Below are 14,098 nucleotides of genomic sequence, written 5' to 3'. Positions count from 1 at the left end.
TTCAAAGGAATAGCCACATTTAGTTTTATTTAGTTATATTGATTTAATTTTATCCAGGTCTTTAACACGTGCTCTCTTTCATGCCATTTTAGCTATTTTTCCGAGATGTACCTTTCTGAAATAACTCGCAACCTTCTATAAGATACAGACTACACCGATGACAGCCTAATTAAACAAGTTAATGCACATTTTAAAAGTCTGAAAGGAGAAATTCTCAGTAAGTCATTTCAATTTCCAAGGAATAACTTCAGCAAGTTAGGAGTTAAATTCACTGGAGCATTAATAAATTTGCATCCTGCTTCTTATGCTTTGCGCAGAAAGGAGATCTTGAGGGAGTCTGGGATGACTAACTGCTCCGCGCTGAGGACGGGGGGAGGCGAGTAGAGGAATATGACAGGAAACACTCTCCTCACATCCATTAGGAGCTGTGAAGGCTGACTGTTAGAGCGGCCTTTGAGAAGCCCCTAGGACAGCAAAGACAGAGAGGAACATGGGATGCAGTGTATTTTCCACATGAGGAACATGTTTAACCTTACATCTGCAGACTGTACCTGAACAGAACGTATGAAATTCAGAGTGACTCTTTCATCCAGATCGCTGTGGGGGGTGTAGAGAGTCAGAATCTTCACGATCTGTCAAACAAAATAAGAGACCAGCAGCCAATGAAATCATGCACACACGTTCGTCTCCCAGCAGAATCCAAGTAGACAAACAGACCCACCTGCTGGCTGGACAAGGCACTGCAAGTCCGGACGATCCCCTGAGCATCCGCCTCGGTCTTTTTCCCCACCTGCAGCAGCTGCACTGCCTGGATGAGGGGCTCTAGTGTGGCCACAGCGCCCCCTGCCTGTAAACCGCGGCCCCGCAGCCACTCCTCCAGGACGCTCACATTGTAGCTGTGACAAGAAAAGGATTTGAGATAAATCCGTGTTCATTTCTATAAGACCACACAAAGCAGGTGGAAAGAACAACATGCAGACTGTTGTGCAGCACGTGATCTAGCTCTGGAATACAACAAAGGCGAAATTAATGTTGACACTCTTTCAGGGTGCTGATTATTAAAGTTGAAGCTGTGTTTGTGGGGGATGCTGTATTATACATATGACATTCATCTCTGCAGTAGGTCTAGGCTGCTGTGGGCTAATCTCCTTTCAAATTTCCTTTATTTGGCCTTTACATGCTAAATGCTAATCTGAAAACAACTAAACCTCATTTTAGATCACACAACTGAGATACAAACAAATTGAGGTCATTTAATTTTTTAAATTTATGGACTTCAAAATCAAGATATACTAGTTAATGTGGAATATGTTTATGGTCTGCGTCTTTATTTGCATCTCATGTCAGACTGTAAATCTAAGTGCAGGGTTAAAGTGTGTTTCTACCGTATTTGCAGGCCACGACTCCAGCTGCACATGTCCTTCCTCAGCAGCAGGCTGTTAAAAGCAGAGGCACAGATGAGGTAGGTGAGCTGGTGAAAGGCTTGCTCCATCAGGGTCTTGGGCAGAGCTTGTTGAGTCAGAGCGGTGTGAAGGGCTCCGAGCTCCCTCAGCACAGACGCCATCGTGGGAGCCTCGCCTCCTACAGTCCTGGGGTCTGAGCCGGCCCGCTTCCTGCTCACTGCCAGCTTCACCGCTGAGCCTGATAGACCTTGGATGGTTTCGCTCTCCAACAGGGCAGGGACTGAGGGAGGGGAGGGTTAGAAAATAGATAAGAGGAGCAGAGAAGGGGAGAGCGTCAATCATCACTTTTTGCAGTACCTATGATGTTTTGTAGACGGGTCTCGGTGATGGAAAGGAGCTGCTGATAGGCCTGGATAGAGAGGTCGCTCAGGGTGCGGATCAAGTCATTCATATCAGCAGACAGGGGAACCAGTGTGTCTGAGTCGAGGGTCTGAAAAGCAATCAGTCCAGTCACGTGTGAAAGTAATCAGTGAATCCTAAACTTTTATAATCTAGTCAGTGACGTAGAAAGTAAATGAAAGCTGAGCCTGCCTGCTTTGGAGAGTGCTGGGTCAACAAGTCGTGGAACAGACAGATGTTCTTCAACCACAGAGCAGCCATGTCTATGTCACTGACATGTTTCTGCAGAAAAACGATGAAAGGGAAAATGGTTACATTTTAATTAGAAATCATTGCTAACAATGAAAAATGAAACTGTGATTGTTTGAACAGATGTGTTTAAAACAGACTTTGCTATGGTTATGTTGGCATGAGATGCTCATGTGGGCCAAATTAATCACAAGGACAAGTTTCAAAGTCAGCTGTCAGTGTCATTTTGTAAATGGCTGCCTGCCTGACTCGACGTGAACCGTCCTCAAACATTAAACTTCAACCATACGGCACACCGAGAAGGCTCAGAGATCAGGTCACCTTCAGAGCTGCCTTCATAGCGGTGACAGCAGCGCTACAAAGAGAGCGAGCGCGAGCTTGGTCCCCGCTGCAGTCGGCCTGGCGGACACACAGGAAGAGCACGCTGGCAGGCAGACCGGGAGCCAAAGACAGGGCGCTGTCAACACGGATGTCTGAAGCACAAACAGAAAGGGAAGCAGTGGCAGAGAGAGGACAAGGCCAGGCCAATGCTGTCAGCTTCAAGAGCTGGCTACACTTATTTCTACAGTGACATCATACTTACCGCTGAATTATTACACATTCAAACCCTGCCCTCCAAATTACATTTTGACACATTTTACCATCATTGTAAAAGTGCTTGATTATTGCCTTTCAAAACATGTTTTCAATCTCATCCCTCATCTTAAACGCCTGCTTCACAGCTCCTCAAAACCTTCAAGAAAGAAGAGAAAAAGAGGTGGGTGAAGATGATTGAGGCAGACGGGGGGTTGATCTCACCTGTGACGAGATTCTTGATCAGTTTGGTTTCGTCTCTTTTTCTACATTCCAGTAAACCAGTAACTGCTGCTGGCTTCGACTGGGCAGGAGAGGAAGTCTCTGTGGCCAAAGCTGATGGGAAAACTGAAGAGGAAACACGCCGTGGCAGTGAAACAGAGAACAGCACATTGAAAACTATAAATGTAGAAGATTGTTAAACTGAGAGGCAGATTATTGTAATTATATTACTCTAATAATAAGTGTTCATTTACCATTGGTAATAAAGTCTCATGATCAAAATGTACACAAATCAAATCAGTGATAGAGCCGCCAGTCATAGGCCCAGTGAGGGAGCCTATGTTAGGCTATTGTTGCATTGATGTTTTTTGTTTTAAAATTCCACAGGAGACTCAGCGGCTGCAGATTTTTTTCCAGCCTGCAGTGACTTTCAGCTTCCGGGCTCATTCAGGTAAAGTCTCACCTTGTGTCAGGAGTCGCCTCAGTGAGACTGTGTTTCTCAGTTCCTTCAGCTCTCTCCTCAGCCTCACACATTCACGCTCTCGGGCTTCCAGCAGCTCCTGAACATCCTTTAAAAAACACATTTAAATTTGTGACTTCAGCCTCAATGTGAATATATAAAAATTATAAACGATGATCTGAAACAAAGTGACACGCAAACAGAATAAATGAATAGACGAATGAATAAATGATAAACGTTACAGATGGACAGCTTTAATAAGTGACAACCATCAGATCCAGAGAACTCTTACAGTTTTATTATGACCTGAGTAATGATACCAGTGAAATGTCCTGCCGTGACTATTTAGATTAGATTAGATTAGATAGAACTTTATTAATCCCTCGGGTGGGTTCCTCTGGGAAATTCGATTTCCAAAAAAGCACAGCACCGACAGAAGTTACAGAGTTACAGAATATTATATATATATATATATATATATATACACACACACACACACACACACACACACACACACACACACACACACACACACACACACACACACACACACACACACACCCACACACACACACACACACACACACATATATATAAATACAGAGACAATATAAATAAAATATACGAAGGGGACCGGGGCTGGGAAACTCCAGGCCTGAAGGCCCGGTGTCCTGCAGGTTTTAGATCTCACCCTGGGTCAACACACCTGAATCAAATGATTAGTTCATTACCAGGCCTCTGGAGAACTTCAAGACATGTTAAGGAGGTCATTTAGGCATTTCAATCAGCTGTGTTGGATTAAGGACTCATGTAAAACCTGCAGGACACTGGCCCTTGAGACCTGGAGTTCCCCCACCCCTGCTTTAGGCAATGTTTTCTGTTTTAACTTCTTCTCTTTTTTTAACCTCTCCTTTTATTGACTTTTCCAGCCCTTCTCCTAGTGTTAGGCTTTCATTAAAGATCATTAAAGTACTTTTTTTTTTAAAAAACCCTCTCATGTGGGGCTTTAATAAATTTATACCTGTCTCTGTGCAGCAGAGGAAGAAACAGACACCGCTTGGGCAAGCTGACTCCTCAGAGTTTCCAGTTCCTTCTCCCACTGACTGCACTGGTTACGTAGCTGGCTCTCCAGAAACCTGAAACACACACACACACACACACAGACATGTAGATTAAGGACAGAATAACTAATAATGAGCTCATCCACCAAATATAAATCACTGCACAAAACTGAAAGCTAGTGCTCTGCCAAAATGAAGGAATGAGTTGGTGTTGAGAGACTGACTTGTTTGCCACTCGTACAGCATCATAAGCATGAGCCAGATCTTCTCCCTTCATCTTCACCGATGGGTCTTTGGCCACGTCCATCTTCTCCATCAGCTGCTCCTGTCATTACAAACATGAACACAGTGAGATAGTAAAGGACACTGCCTGTGCTGGTGATGCTGCAGTGACGATGTGAAAGTTAGGACTTCAGTCGTGTGGTCCTCTTTATTTCATTACCATTGAGGCTTCAGAGCTCCACATTGAGACTCTCTTCTCTGCAGAGGGGGACGTCACGCTGATCCTTCGGACCTCTTCTGGGGATGGAACAGCAGATGGGAATGGTGATATGGAGAGTGGGGTGAGAGACTGGGGGGACAGCGGCGTCGAGGGAGAGAGAGGTTCCAGACTCTGGGTGGAGTCGGTTCTTCTGTGGCCTTTGGTGCGCTGCGACATGAGGAGGAAGAAATTACAGGAAGCACTCAAGATTAATTTTCAAACGAACAAATTGCATTTAAGGCTGTCTCCCTTTGCAGCTAGCTAATGACCTCTGTGAGCAGACTCATCTCCCTGAGGTTGTCATATCTCTGCTCCAGTCTGGTGAACTCTCTCAGAAGACCCTGATACTTTCTCCTCTCCTCGTCCACCTCTGCCCGAAGAGCCGAGGTCACCTGAGACACAGCCTGATGCACACACTCTGCACATAGAGAGAGAAGGAAATGTTTGACAGACACAGACAGAAGAAAAACAGCTGTGACTGTACAATGCTAGTAAAGGGAAGGCCCACCTTCTTGTTTTTCTTCTTGTTCCAGCAGGGAAGCCGAGAGATCGTCTCTCTCTTTGCAAAAACTATCCCTTTCTTTCTGTAGTGCTTGCAGCTCCTTAAAGAATCAAAGTCAATAAACAGACCAAATCAGAAGCATTCCCTACTAGATAAAAGGAGGAAAGTGTGTTTATTGTTTGGAGACCTACTTCTTTAAGCTGGAGGATCTCCTGGGCAGCTTTCTCTTCAGCTCTTCTTCTCTCCTCTGCCTCCTTTTCGCTGATAACAGGCCCAGGCGGAGGCTTCTCCTGTAACTGGCTCTCTAGTTTTTGTATCGTTGCCCTCAGAGCCGCCAGCTCGGTGCTGGAAGCCTCTCGCTCTGCCATTAGGGTTTCTCTCAAAGCAGCGCTCTCCCTGGCCTGGATGCACACAAAAGCAACTTTGCCATGTGAATGTAAAGTGAAACGACCTCTTGACTCATACAATTAATTAATGCTTATCAAAATCACATGAGATGGTCAAATCCCTGCACAACTCTCACCCACCTCCTGGTCTGCTTTCAACTGCAGCTGCATCAGTTTGACCTCCATGCCTTTGTTGAGCTCTCTGTATCTCTCCACAGAGCGGGCCTCAGACTTCAGTTTCAGCAGCTGTCTCCTGGCAGCCTTGCGGCGAATGCAGCACTGCATGAACACGACCGCCGCACGTACGCGCCTGTACGCCTGCCTCGCCAACCACCCACGCACCGTGGCCTGGAGCAGCACGGCCGCCCTCTCTGCCACCAGCTGAGGAACCAACAGGTTTTTAAATGCATTCAGGTCAAGTGTTTATAACTTGTAATTGCGTGTAAATAGCCTCTTTTAAGATTAGAGCAAACATGGATAAAACATATTTACACAGGAAAATAAATCAAACCCGAGTATAAAGGTTGATGCCATTTTTTAAACATCTGCTGTGCCCTGTAATGAGGGAGACACTAAATGCTGACCAGTCTGTATCTGCGGCGCTCCAGCATCCCCCTGGTGAATGCCTGGATTGTGACAGTGGCGTGTCGGATCATGAAAAATAGCTGCCTGACCACCATCATACGATAAGTCTTCTGGATCACCAAGGCAGCCCTGGTGTAGCGCAGGATCAAAGCCAGTCTGCAGCCATGCAACAAAGAAGAGTTTCATATATGGAATATTTTATTAAGTTTAGACTTTTGTCATTTTGTCTTCTTTCAGCTGCTCCCTTTAAGAATCTCCACCGTGGTTCATCTGCCTCCATCTCAACCTATCCCAGCATCCTCCTCTGTCACACCAACTCTCTGCATGTCCTCCTTCACTACATCCCTGCACCTTCTCTTTTCCTCCTTCACGGCGGCTCCATCTTCAACATCCTCTCGCCCTCCTCTGCACATGTGCAAACCATCTCAGCTGTCTGACTCTGAGTTGTCCCTGCGATGGACTCATTCTTAATCATGTCCAGTGAGGAGCTTTACGCCTCAATCTCAGCTCTCTGTCTTTTCGTCAGTGCCACCGTCTCCAAGCCAGACATCATAACAGGTCACGCTGCCACTTTTTAAACCTTTACTCCCATTCTTGCTGCTATATTTCTGTCACAAATCACCGCTGACACTCATCTCCACCCACTCCACCCACTGCTTCACCTCTCTCTCTGCTTTTGATAGCTGACTCCAGGTATTTTCACTCATCCACCTTCATTTCCTCTGCTCCCTGCAGCTTCATTGTTACACCCATCTCCCTCTCTTGCTTTTACTTTCATTCTTTTCTCAGAGCATACCTCCAAAAGCTTTCCTTCACCTGCTACCTACTCTCACTACAATCATCTTCTAAATCTGGGTCATCATATCTAGTGTTTCAAACATTAACAAGAATTCTAGAACATTCCAATTGTTCTTTTAAAAGAAATGAAGTGGCTTAGCCTGACATAGCCATACATCATAGTAAAGAGACACAAACACTCTTGCTGTCCTCACCGTCTGGCCAGCGCCCCTCTGCTGTATCTCTGTATGGTGAGAGTAGCCCAGAGGATCCTGGTGTATCTGATCCGTGCCAGCCATCCTCTAACCTGACTCTGGATGATCACAGCAGCCACTCTCAGTCTCTCAGCTCTCAACCTCTCCAAAAGAGCCACCTGACCAGCCCGGAAAAATACTTTTGTCTTTCCAAAGCAGTACTGGTCCGGATCTGGGATGAGCTGAGGCAGGGCCTGTCTGCACGAGGCCTGGGCCTGGTCCTGGCTCTGAGGTCCCCGAAGAAGAATTCGATACCTGCTGAAGAACTCCTCATACGTCCATCTGGATTCACAGATCAAATAGAGTAAATCTCAGAGAAAAACAGTTGATATTTCTGTTTTTATAACATAAAAATCGATCAATCAACCATTTACAATAAGATAATTATTTAATCTCAATGAACAGTTATACAAATTGATTCTTTTGCTACTTCGTGATAGCATTTAAGTCACTGTTTTGATTAAGTTTTCTGATTTATGTGACAATCTTCGCACATGTCTCAGAGCCACACTGTCACGACACTGTGCTCGTATTATAAAGACTAAAGTCTTAGAATTACTCAGTACCTGGACGGATAACCTGCTGCACTGATGCGGATGGTCTCCAGCACCCCACAAGCTCTTAGCTGCTGGACTGTCCTCTTAGGGTCAAACCTAACATGTATATAATGTTATAAAAGCAGTACCCATTAAATCACACCAAAAACCTTAGCTGTGGAAGTAAGCAAAATAAGGACTCACAGAAAAGGCTCTTTGAGGTCATTGGGTTTAATACAGCGGACGTAGTGAGGGGTGGTGCTGTTGAGAGTTTCCATTAACATCTGTAAGGACTGACGGAACTGAGAGGCCCAAAAAAAAGAACAATGAGCAGGAAAATTATGTTTAGGATGAATGGATGTGCAAAAAAAATGAAAAGATAAATGAAAAAAAAAAGAAAAACATCTAACCTGAAAGCCTACTGTCAGCTTGTGTTCTCTGGTGGCTCGTTTACCTGAGCGAATGCTTCCATTGGCCACAGGAGACGCATTTCTCTGCTGCTGGAACAACTCAGCGACCAGCTCAGACTGAAGCGCGCACACACACATACAGCGCTGGTGAAACTAATGTTGCTTAGAAATTATAAATTCATATATATTTAGAACATATCTACCTGACTTGCTTTCAAAATGTTAATGAGCTCTTCAAAGACCGTGTCTCGATTTTTATCTAAAAAGCCATCGCATTCATATTGGACCTGACGAAAAGAAAAGAAACCATCACTGCAAACACAGACACACTGAAGAGAATTACAAAAGGCCCTCAGAGAGAGCTCAGATATTCACCTGAGACCTGACGAATCCAGCATTATGTCACTTACTGTGTCAGCAAAGTGCAGGACGATGAAGGCGCTGTTTGACATGCGAGGCTTCCTGAAGTGAGGGTGAGGCTTGCTGTTCAGGTGCTGGTCGTACAGCTTGCGCACCCAGCTTTCATCAGAACCTTTAGGCATCTGGATAATGCACAGATGGACAGTTATTACACATACTAACACAGTTGTCACAAATGTCTAAATTAGTTAACATGCAAATGCTTTTATCCACACAGGAAAAAAAAGATACGAGAACGAACAGAACTAGAGGATTGGATGACCGACCCTGCACTCCTCATCCAAGAGATCAAACATGCCCAGCTGTCCCTCTATTAGATCGATGCACTGCTGATTGTCACTGAACTCAATCCGGCTCCATGCCAGCTCCTCACGGACGTACTCCTCCTGCTCCAAGTGGAACACATGCTGCAAACACCACCAAACAAGTAATAATGAGACAGAATTAGAGAAAGACCATACCCATGATGGAAACCAACAAAAGACTGAAAAGACAGTGATGTGAGCGCAGGTGAAAGGACTGATTTCTTTGATATAACAGTTCAAAAGCAGCATAAACTAACTCTGACAAACACGACACAAACAGGAAGGGCACAAATCACAGAGGGAAAGGACGACAGCTTACTCTGTTGAACTGTTGCTGCAGTTTTTCATTTGCATAATTTATGCAGAACTGCTCAAAACTGTTCCTTTCAAAGGTCTCAAACCTGCTCCAAGGGAGACACCTGTCAGTCCACGTCAAAGGCATACAAAAACTTTAATCACACACTGCACAGTCACAGAGTTCATTCACTCACCCATAGATATCTAAAACCCCTACAAAGGATTTGGTCCGTCCTTGCTGGGCCCGCAGAGCTGAGTTGAGCCTCTGGACAGTCCACGCGAACAGCTGACCATAGATGTGTTTAGCAAGTGCGTCTCTGGCTTCTACGGCCTGCTGGCCAGTCATAGGTTTAACCAGCATCTCTCCTCCTACAGCAAATCTGCGATGGCACAGCCAGTGAGCCATCTGAGATCCCTCAACTCCAAGCAGCTTGGAGAAGACAGCCAGAGAGCGGTCCTCTGCCTGAGAAGCAAAGCAACTATTATGAAGGAATATGAACAAAAGACGAGTGAATGCAAAAGTATTCATGTAGATCATTACATCAATGTAACCCCGGTCAGAGCTTCGCCCACTGGCTTGAATGTTGACATTTCCCAGGTGGAGCACAGCTGACAGGATCCTGAAGAGTTCCATCTGTTGGTCAGGCTGCACACCTGCAATTTCAACATATATAACGTGAAGGATTTCCTGTTTTATCGTCAAAGATATATCGTACGTGCATGATTTGATGTAAACATTCTACCCAGAATGGTGAAAGCATTGCGAGTGCGCTCCAGGTCTGACAAATCATCAGTACCAGGTATCTGCATCTCTCCTCCCTGGTTAGTGTAGCGGAAATTCTCAGGAGCATCTGGACTCAATAAAACACACTCACACTCAGTGCACTGTGAACCTATTAACGTGGACACGGTATTCTTCTGAGAACAAACTGAGGGGGTTGCCTCTCACCCAGTTTGAGGGACCTCATTTCAGGCAGCTCTCTGGATGCACACAGCTGATAGAAGATATGGTAATTCCTCTCTGTTGATGCCTTAAAACAAACAAATAGGAAGAAAGCACGGATGATGCATCATTTCTACAAGACATTTGTGGTTTTGTGTGGCTTTTTGCTCTGGCCTAACTATATTGTAGCAAGTTAGTTTACCTGGAAGACCACCCGTGACTTCTCCAGCAGATAGGTCCTCATATTGGCCCCAATGATGTCCCCCTTTCTGCCAAAGCCAATCTCGATGTACTTCCCAAAACGACTGCTGTTGTCATTTCGGGTAGTTTTAGCATTACCAATGGACTGAAGACCAAAATATAGAAGTTTTTATATTAGTAGAATTTTTTATACTCTGTACCTTACAAAGTTGCACAGACCGAAATGTTGCATACTAATAAAAATAATGGTGAGCAGAGGTTATTCTTTGTCTCTTTACTAAGATTTTTTGTCACTGATTCAGGTGTGCAGCGCTTCCTAAATTTGATATTAAAACTTTTAACCATAACGAACATACAAAAAGAGGGAAATATTTGGGTCCTTTACCTCCATGATTGGGTTGGAAGCCAAAACTCTCTCCTCCACACTGGTCTGCTGTGCTGCTCCTCCAACCACAGCGAAATATCTCATGGTGAACTTTGCAGAGACAGTTTTCCCTGAGCCAGATTCCCCACTGATGATGATAGACTGGTTCTTCTCCTCCCTTTGCACAAAGACACAGTGACCATGACATCCCACACAGTGTAGTTAATGCTCAGAATATTCAAAAAGTTAATTAAGCATAAGACCACCAAACACCCAGGACCCCTGACCTGATCATAGTGCGGTAGGCCTCCTCAGCCACAGAAAAGATGTGTGGTTCCATGTCAGCCATGTCCTGACCGCTGTAAGCGTCTATCACCTCCTCTCCGTATATTGGAAGTTGGTCATATGGATTTATGGCCACTAACACAATACCTGGAGACACGGGAAGGAAACGCAATCTCACCACGAGAACCTGAATATTAATATATACCTGAATATATAAACATGGCTGTTATTTAAAAACAGATTTTAGAATAAAACTTGAAATTCTAATATAATGAGGACATGAATAAATGCTTTTATTTACTATATAATAATGTGACACTGCTACGTTTCATTAACTTTTGTTCACTCTTTCTGGAGCAGGTCATTTCCTGCTTGTTGTTGGTTGCTTCTCTCAATCATAGCAGATACAATCATGTGAAGAAGAAGGACTTTATATAATCCTGCAAAAAACTAAGTAAACACCATGATTCAGTAGGTTGTAGAACCACTTTTAGTGGGCAATAACTTGAAGTAATTGTTTTCTGCATGACTTTATCAGGCTCTCACATCGCTGTGGAGGAATTTTGCTTGAAAGTATTGCTTCAGTTCACTGAGGTTTGCAAGGTGCGCTGGCCCTGTGGCTGCAGAACAAGCCCGAAACAATGCTGGACAGCTGGTGTGAGGTGTTTGTCCTGATATGCCGTTTTTGGTTTCCTCCCAAACACTGAGGCTGTGCTTTATGATCACACATCTCCATTTTGGTCTCATCTGTTTGTTCGGACGCAACGTTGCAAATCTAAGCTGTGCTGTCATGGTCTATTCAGAGAGCAGAGGCTTTTTCCTGGAACCTTTCAGACTTTTTCTAACTTTACCATCATAAACCTTTACATTTAATGTGCTAACTGAGGCCTGTAGACCAGGGGTGCCCAATCCCGGTCCTCGAGAGCTACTATCCTGCAGCTTTTAGATGCATCCCTACTCCAACACAGCTGAATCAAATGGTTTGATCTCTTCAGCATGCCATCATGTTTGGCAAAGGCCTGATAACAAGCCATTCATTTGATTCAGGTGTGTGGGAACAAGGATGCATCTAAAAGCTGCAGGACGGTAGCTCTCGAGGACCAGGATTGGGCACCCCTGCTGTAGACTCTCAGGGGACTTTGGAGGGAATTTGCTGGAAGATTTTGTTAAGCACCAGATTGCCAGAGACCAGCAAATTACCAAAACCTTAAACCGTATAAACTAAAGTTAATCAAGTGCATTCGATTAGCAGCACCTCGCTCGTACTTCTCCTTTTAATTGGAAGCAGTAAAGGTGGGCTTAATTTTCACGGGGCTGAACAGAGTCCTGCAAGCTTTCTTTTTCACATGGCTGTAGCTGCCCCTCCCTGAGCCTGGATCTGTCAGAGGTCTTTGCCCTTCAAAGTGAGTTCTTCTTTCACACCATGGCCAAATGCTGCTCATGTGGGATCATTGGATTATTGGATATAGGATCTTTGCCATCTCAGTGTAATATATATTGAGATGTCTGGTCATGAAAAAGGTCAAACATTTATATATAAAAATGAAGATTTAGTAAGATGAGTCATCTAATTCAAAGATAATGTGCAACTACATACATAAGAGTTTTTTTCTTTCCTTTTACAGTGTAGCAGTGAGGGTGTAGTTTGAGCCTTTGACCTCCTATATTATAGACAGCATTATGAGCTGCAGTATAATCATGCAGACAGAAGCACACAGGAGCTGTTTCTGGCTTTTTTCCAGCAGGAATTTAAAGATCCTCTCTCACTCTCGCCAGTCTATTGTTGGCTGAGTAATCATCCCTGTTTTTCTAAAGTTCCCTGCCATCTCTCCAGTGCAGTGCTCACCACAGTATGTGTAGATGCTGCTATAGTCCAGGAATCGAACCCGGAGGTTATGCAGCACAGCGGGCTCGTGGAGAAAGCTGAGAGCTGTTAGATCATTCTCGCCCTCCAGTATGTCGGGATTCCCCAAAGGTGGGAGATCAGAGGGAGAGCCCACTGGGTAATGGACCTCCTGTCATTGAAAGCGGAAGTTAGAAGTCTCGGATGTAAGACATCGCTGAGAAAAGGGTTTTAGACAGATGCAATTATATCAAAATTGAGCATTTGGTTTAATCTATAGAGCGTAAAACAGTACTGCATCTCACATTTCCATTTGAGAGCTGTAGCAGCAGGTGCTTCTCTCCAGACCTGTAGTCCTGGAGAAGCTGGGCTGAAACCCAGACAGCATCTGGATCAGGAACCCACACATTTGCCCCCTAAAAAAGGAACAGACTGTCACTGGTGTGCAAAACACAGACTGAGTGAAAAAAGAAGAAAAGTGCAGGATTAATCTGGATGTGCTGAAAAATCTGAAAGCTGATTTTATTTGCCATTTTACTTTTGTTGAACACTGTTAAGGTAGATGTCACACTTCCTGGACTCACCCAGTGAAGCTATTTGGTACCCATCAGCATAAAAAGCTCCTAAACTGTGTTAAAAATTAACCGCAGTCATCCTCCCTCCAAACTACCCGCGAGGATTAGGCATTGTTTAAAGCTGAGAAATCTAATTCGCTAATTCACTTATTAATGCACAGATTTTAAAAATAAGCTTCCAGTCTCACACATTTTTCATATATTCAGTAAACACTTTAATACCTCAGACTAACACACTGCTACCAGATCAAAGATCAGGAATAGTCCTAACTAGGACAATGAAACAGACTTGCTTACCTGACAAACTCATAGGATGCATCTACTTAGTGCTCAAACATAAGTAGCAAAGCTGTTTTTATACACTAAAGGATGTTTCTTATTCCAAGCACCTCGAAATTGCAGATTCCATAAATAATAATAAATCATTGCAAAGCCCTCAAGTTAATCCTAATCTTACCTTGCTGTACAATTCCAGTGTTGCCATCTTTAATGATTCAAAGCACGAGGACAAACATCACTTAACACAAGAGACAAGGTAACATCTGCAGGTCCCTCTGAGCAAACAGC

The 14,098-nt window shown here is 44.3% G+C and overlaps 1 protein-coding gene across 1 annotated transcript; it reads right to left on the bottom strand.

Annotated features, from left to right (window-relative positions):
• Window positions 1–37: 37 nt before the first annotated feature.
• LOC113015847 (unconventional myosin-Vb) lies at window positions 38–14,015 on the bottom strand. The gene is made up of 35 exons (XM_026158200.1): window positions 13,989–14,015; window positions 13,262–13,372; window positions 12,960–13,128; window positions 11,116–11,260; window positions 10,850–11,006; window positions 10,466–10,609; window positions 10,270–10,351; window positions 10,064–10,171; window positions 9,862–9,974; window positions 9,515–9,783; window positions 9,343–9,424; window positions 8,985–9,125; window positions 8,709–8,840; window positions 8,502–8,585; window positions 8,299–8,415; window positions 8,093–8,190; window positions 7,919–8,005; window positions 7,314–7,634; window positions 6,321–6,477; window positions 5,878–6,117; window positions 5,542–5,751; window positions 5,357–5,450; window positions 5,118–5,266; window positions 4,810–5,016; window positions 4,592–4,692; window positions 4,328–4,442; window positions 3,310–3,415; window positions 2,850–2,972; window positions 2,373–2,524; window positions 1,995–2,084; window positions 1,761–1,893; window positions 1,386–1,683; window positions 722–896; window positions 552–632; window positions 38–464 (listed from the first exon to the last, which is right to left on the bottom strand). Exons 1-35 carry the CDS (start codon window positions 14,013–14,015, stop codon window positions 303–305), a joined length of 4,980 nt encoding a protein of 1,659 aa, XP_026013985.1. The 3' UTR covers window positions 38–302.
• Between the last annotated feature and the right edge of the window lie 83 nt (window positions 14,016–14,098).

The sequence above is a fragment of the Astatotilapia calliptera genome, chromosome 23, assembly GCF_900246225.1.
Source record: "Astatotilapia calliptera chromosome 23, fAstCal1.2, whole genome shotgun sequence".
NCBI classification, from domain to species: Eukaryota; Metazoa; Chordata; class Actinopteri; order Cichliformes; family Cichlidae; genus Astatotilapia; species Astatotilapia calliptera.
The sequence above is the reverse complement of the archived record's forward strand: the minus strand, read 5'-3'. Positions and strand labels throughout refer to the sequence as shown.

Bases quoted from the DNA above. Each gene is read 5' to 3' on its own strand.
- LOC113015847 (XM_026158200.1), bottom strand. From the start codon at position 14,015: ATGGCAACACTGGAATTGTACAGCAAG. The intron at 10,172-10,269 runs GTGAGAGGCAAC...TATTGAGTCCAG, and splicing joins AATGAGGTCCCTCAAACTGG to ATGCTCCTGAGAATTTCCGC. The intron at 9,126-9,342 runs GTAAGCTGTCGT...TGGTGTTTGCAG, and splicing joins TGCAGCAACAGTTCAACAGA to CATGTGTTCCACTTGGAGCA.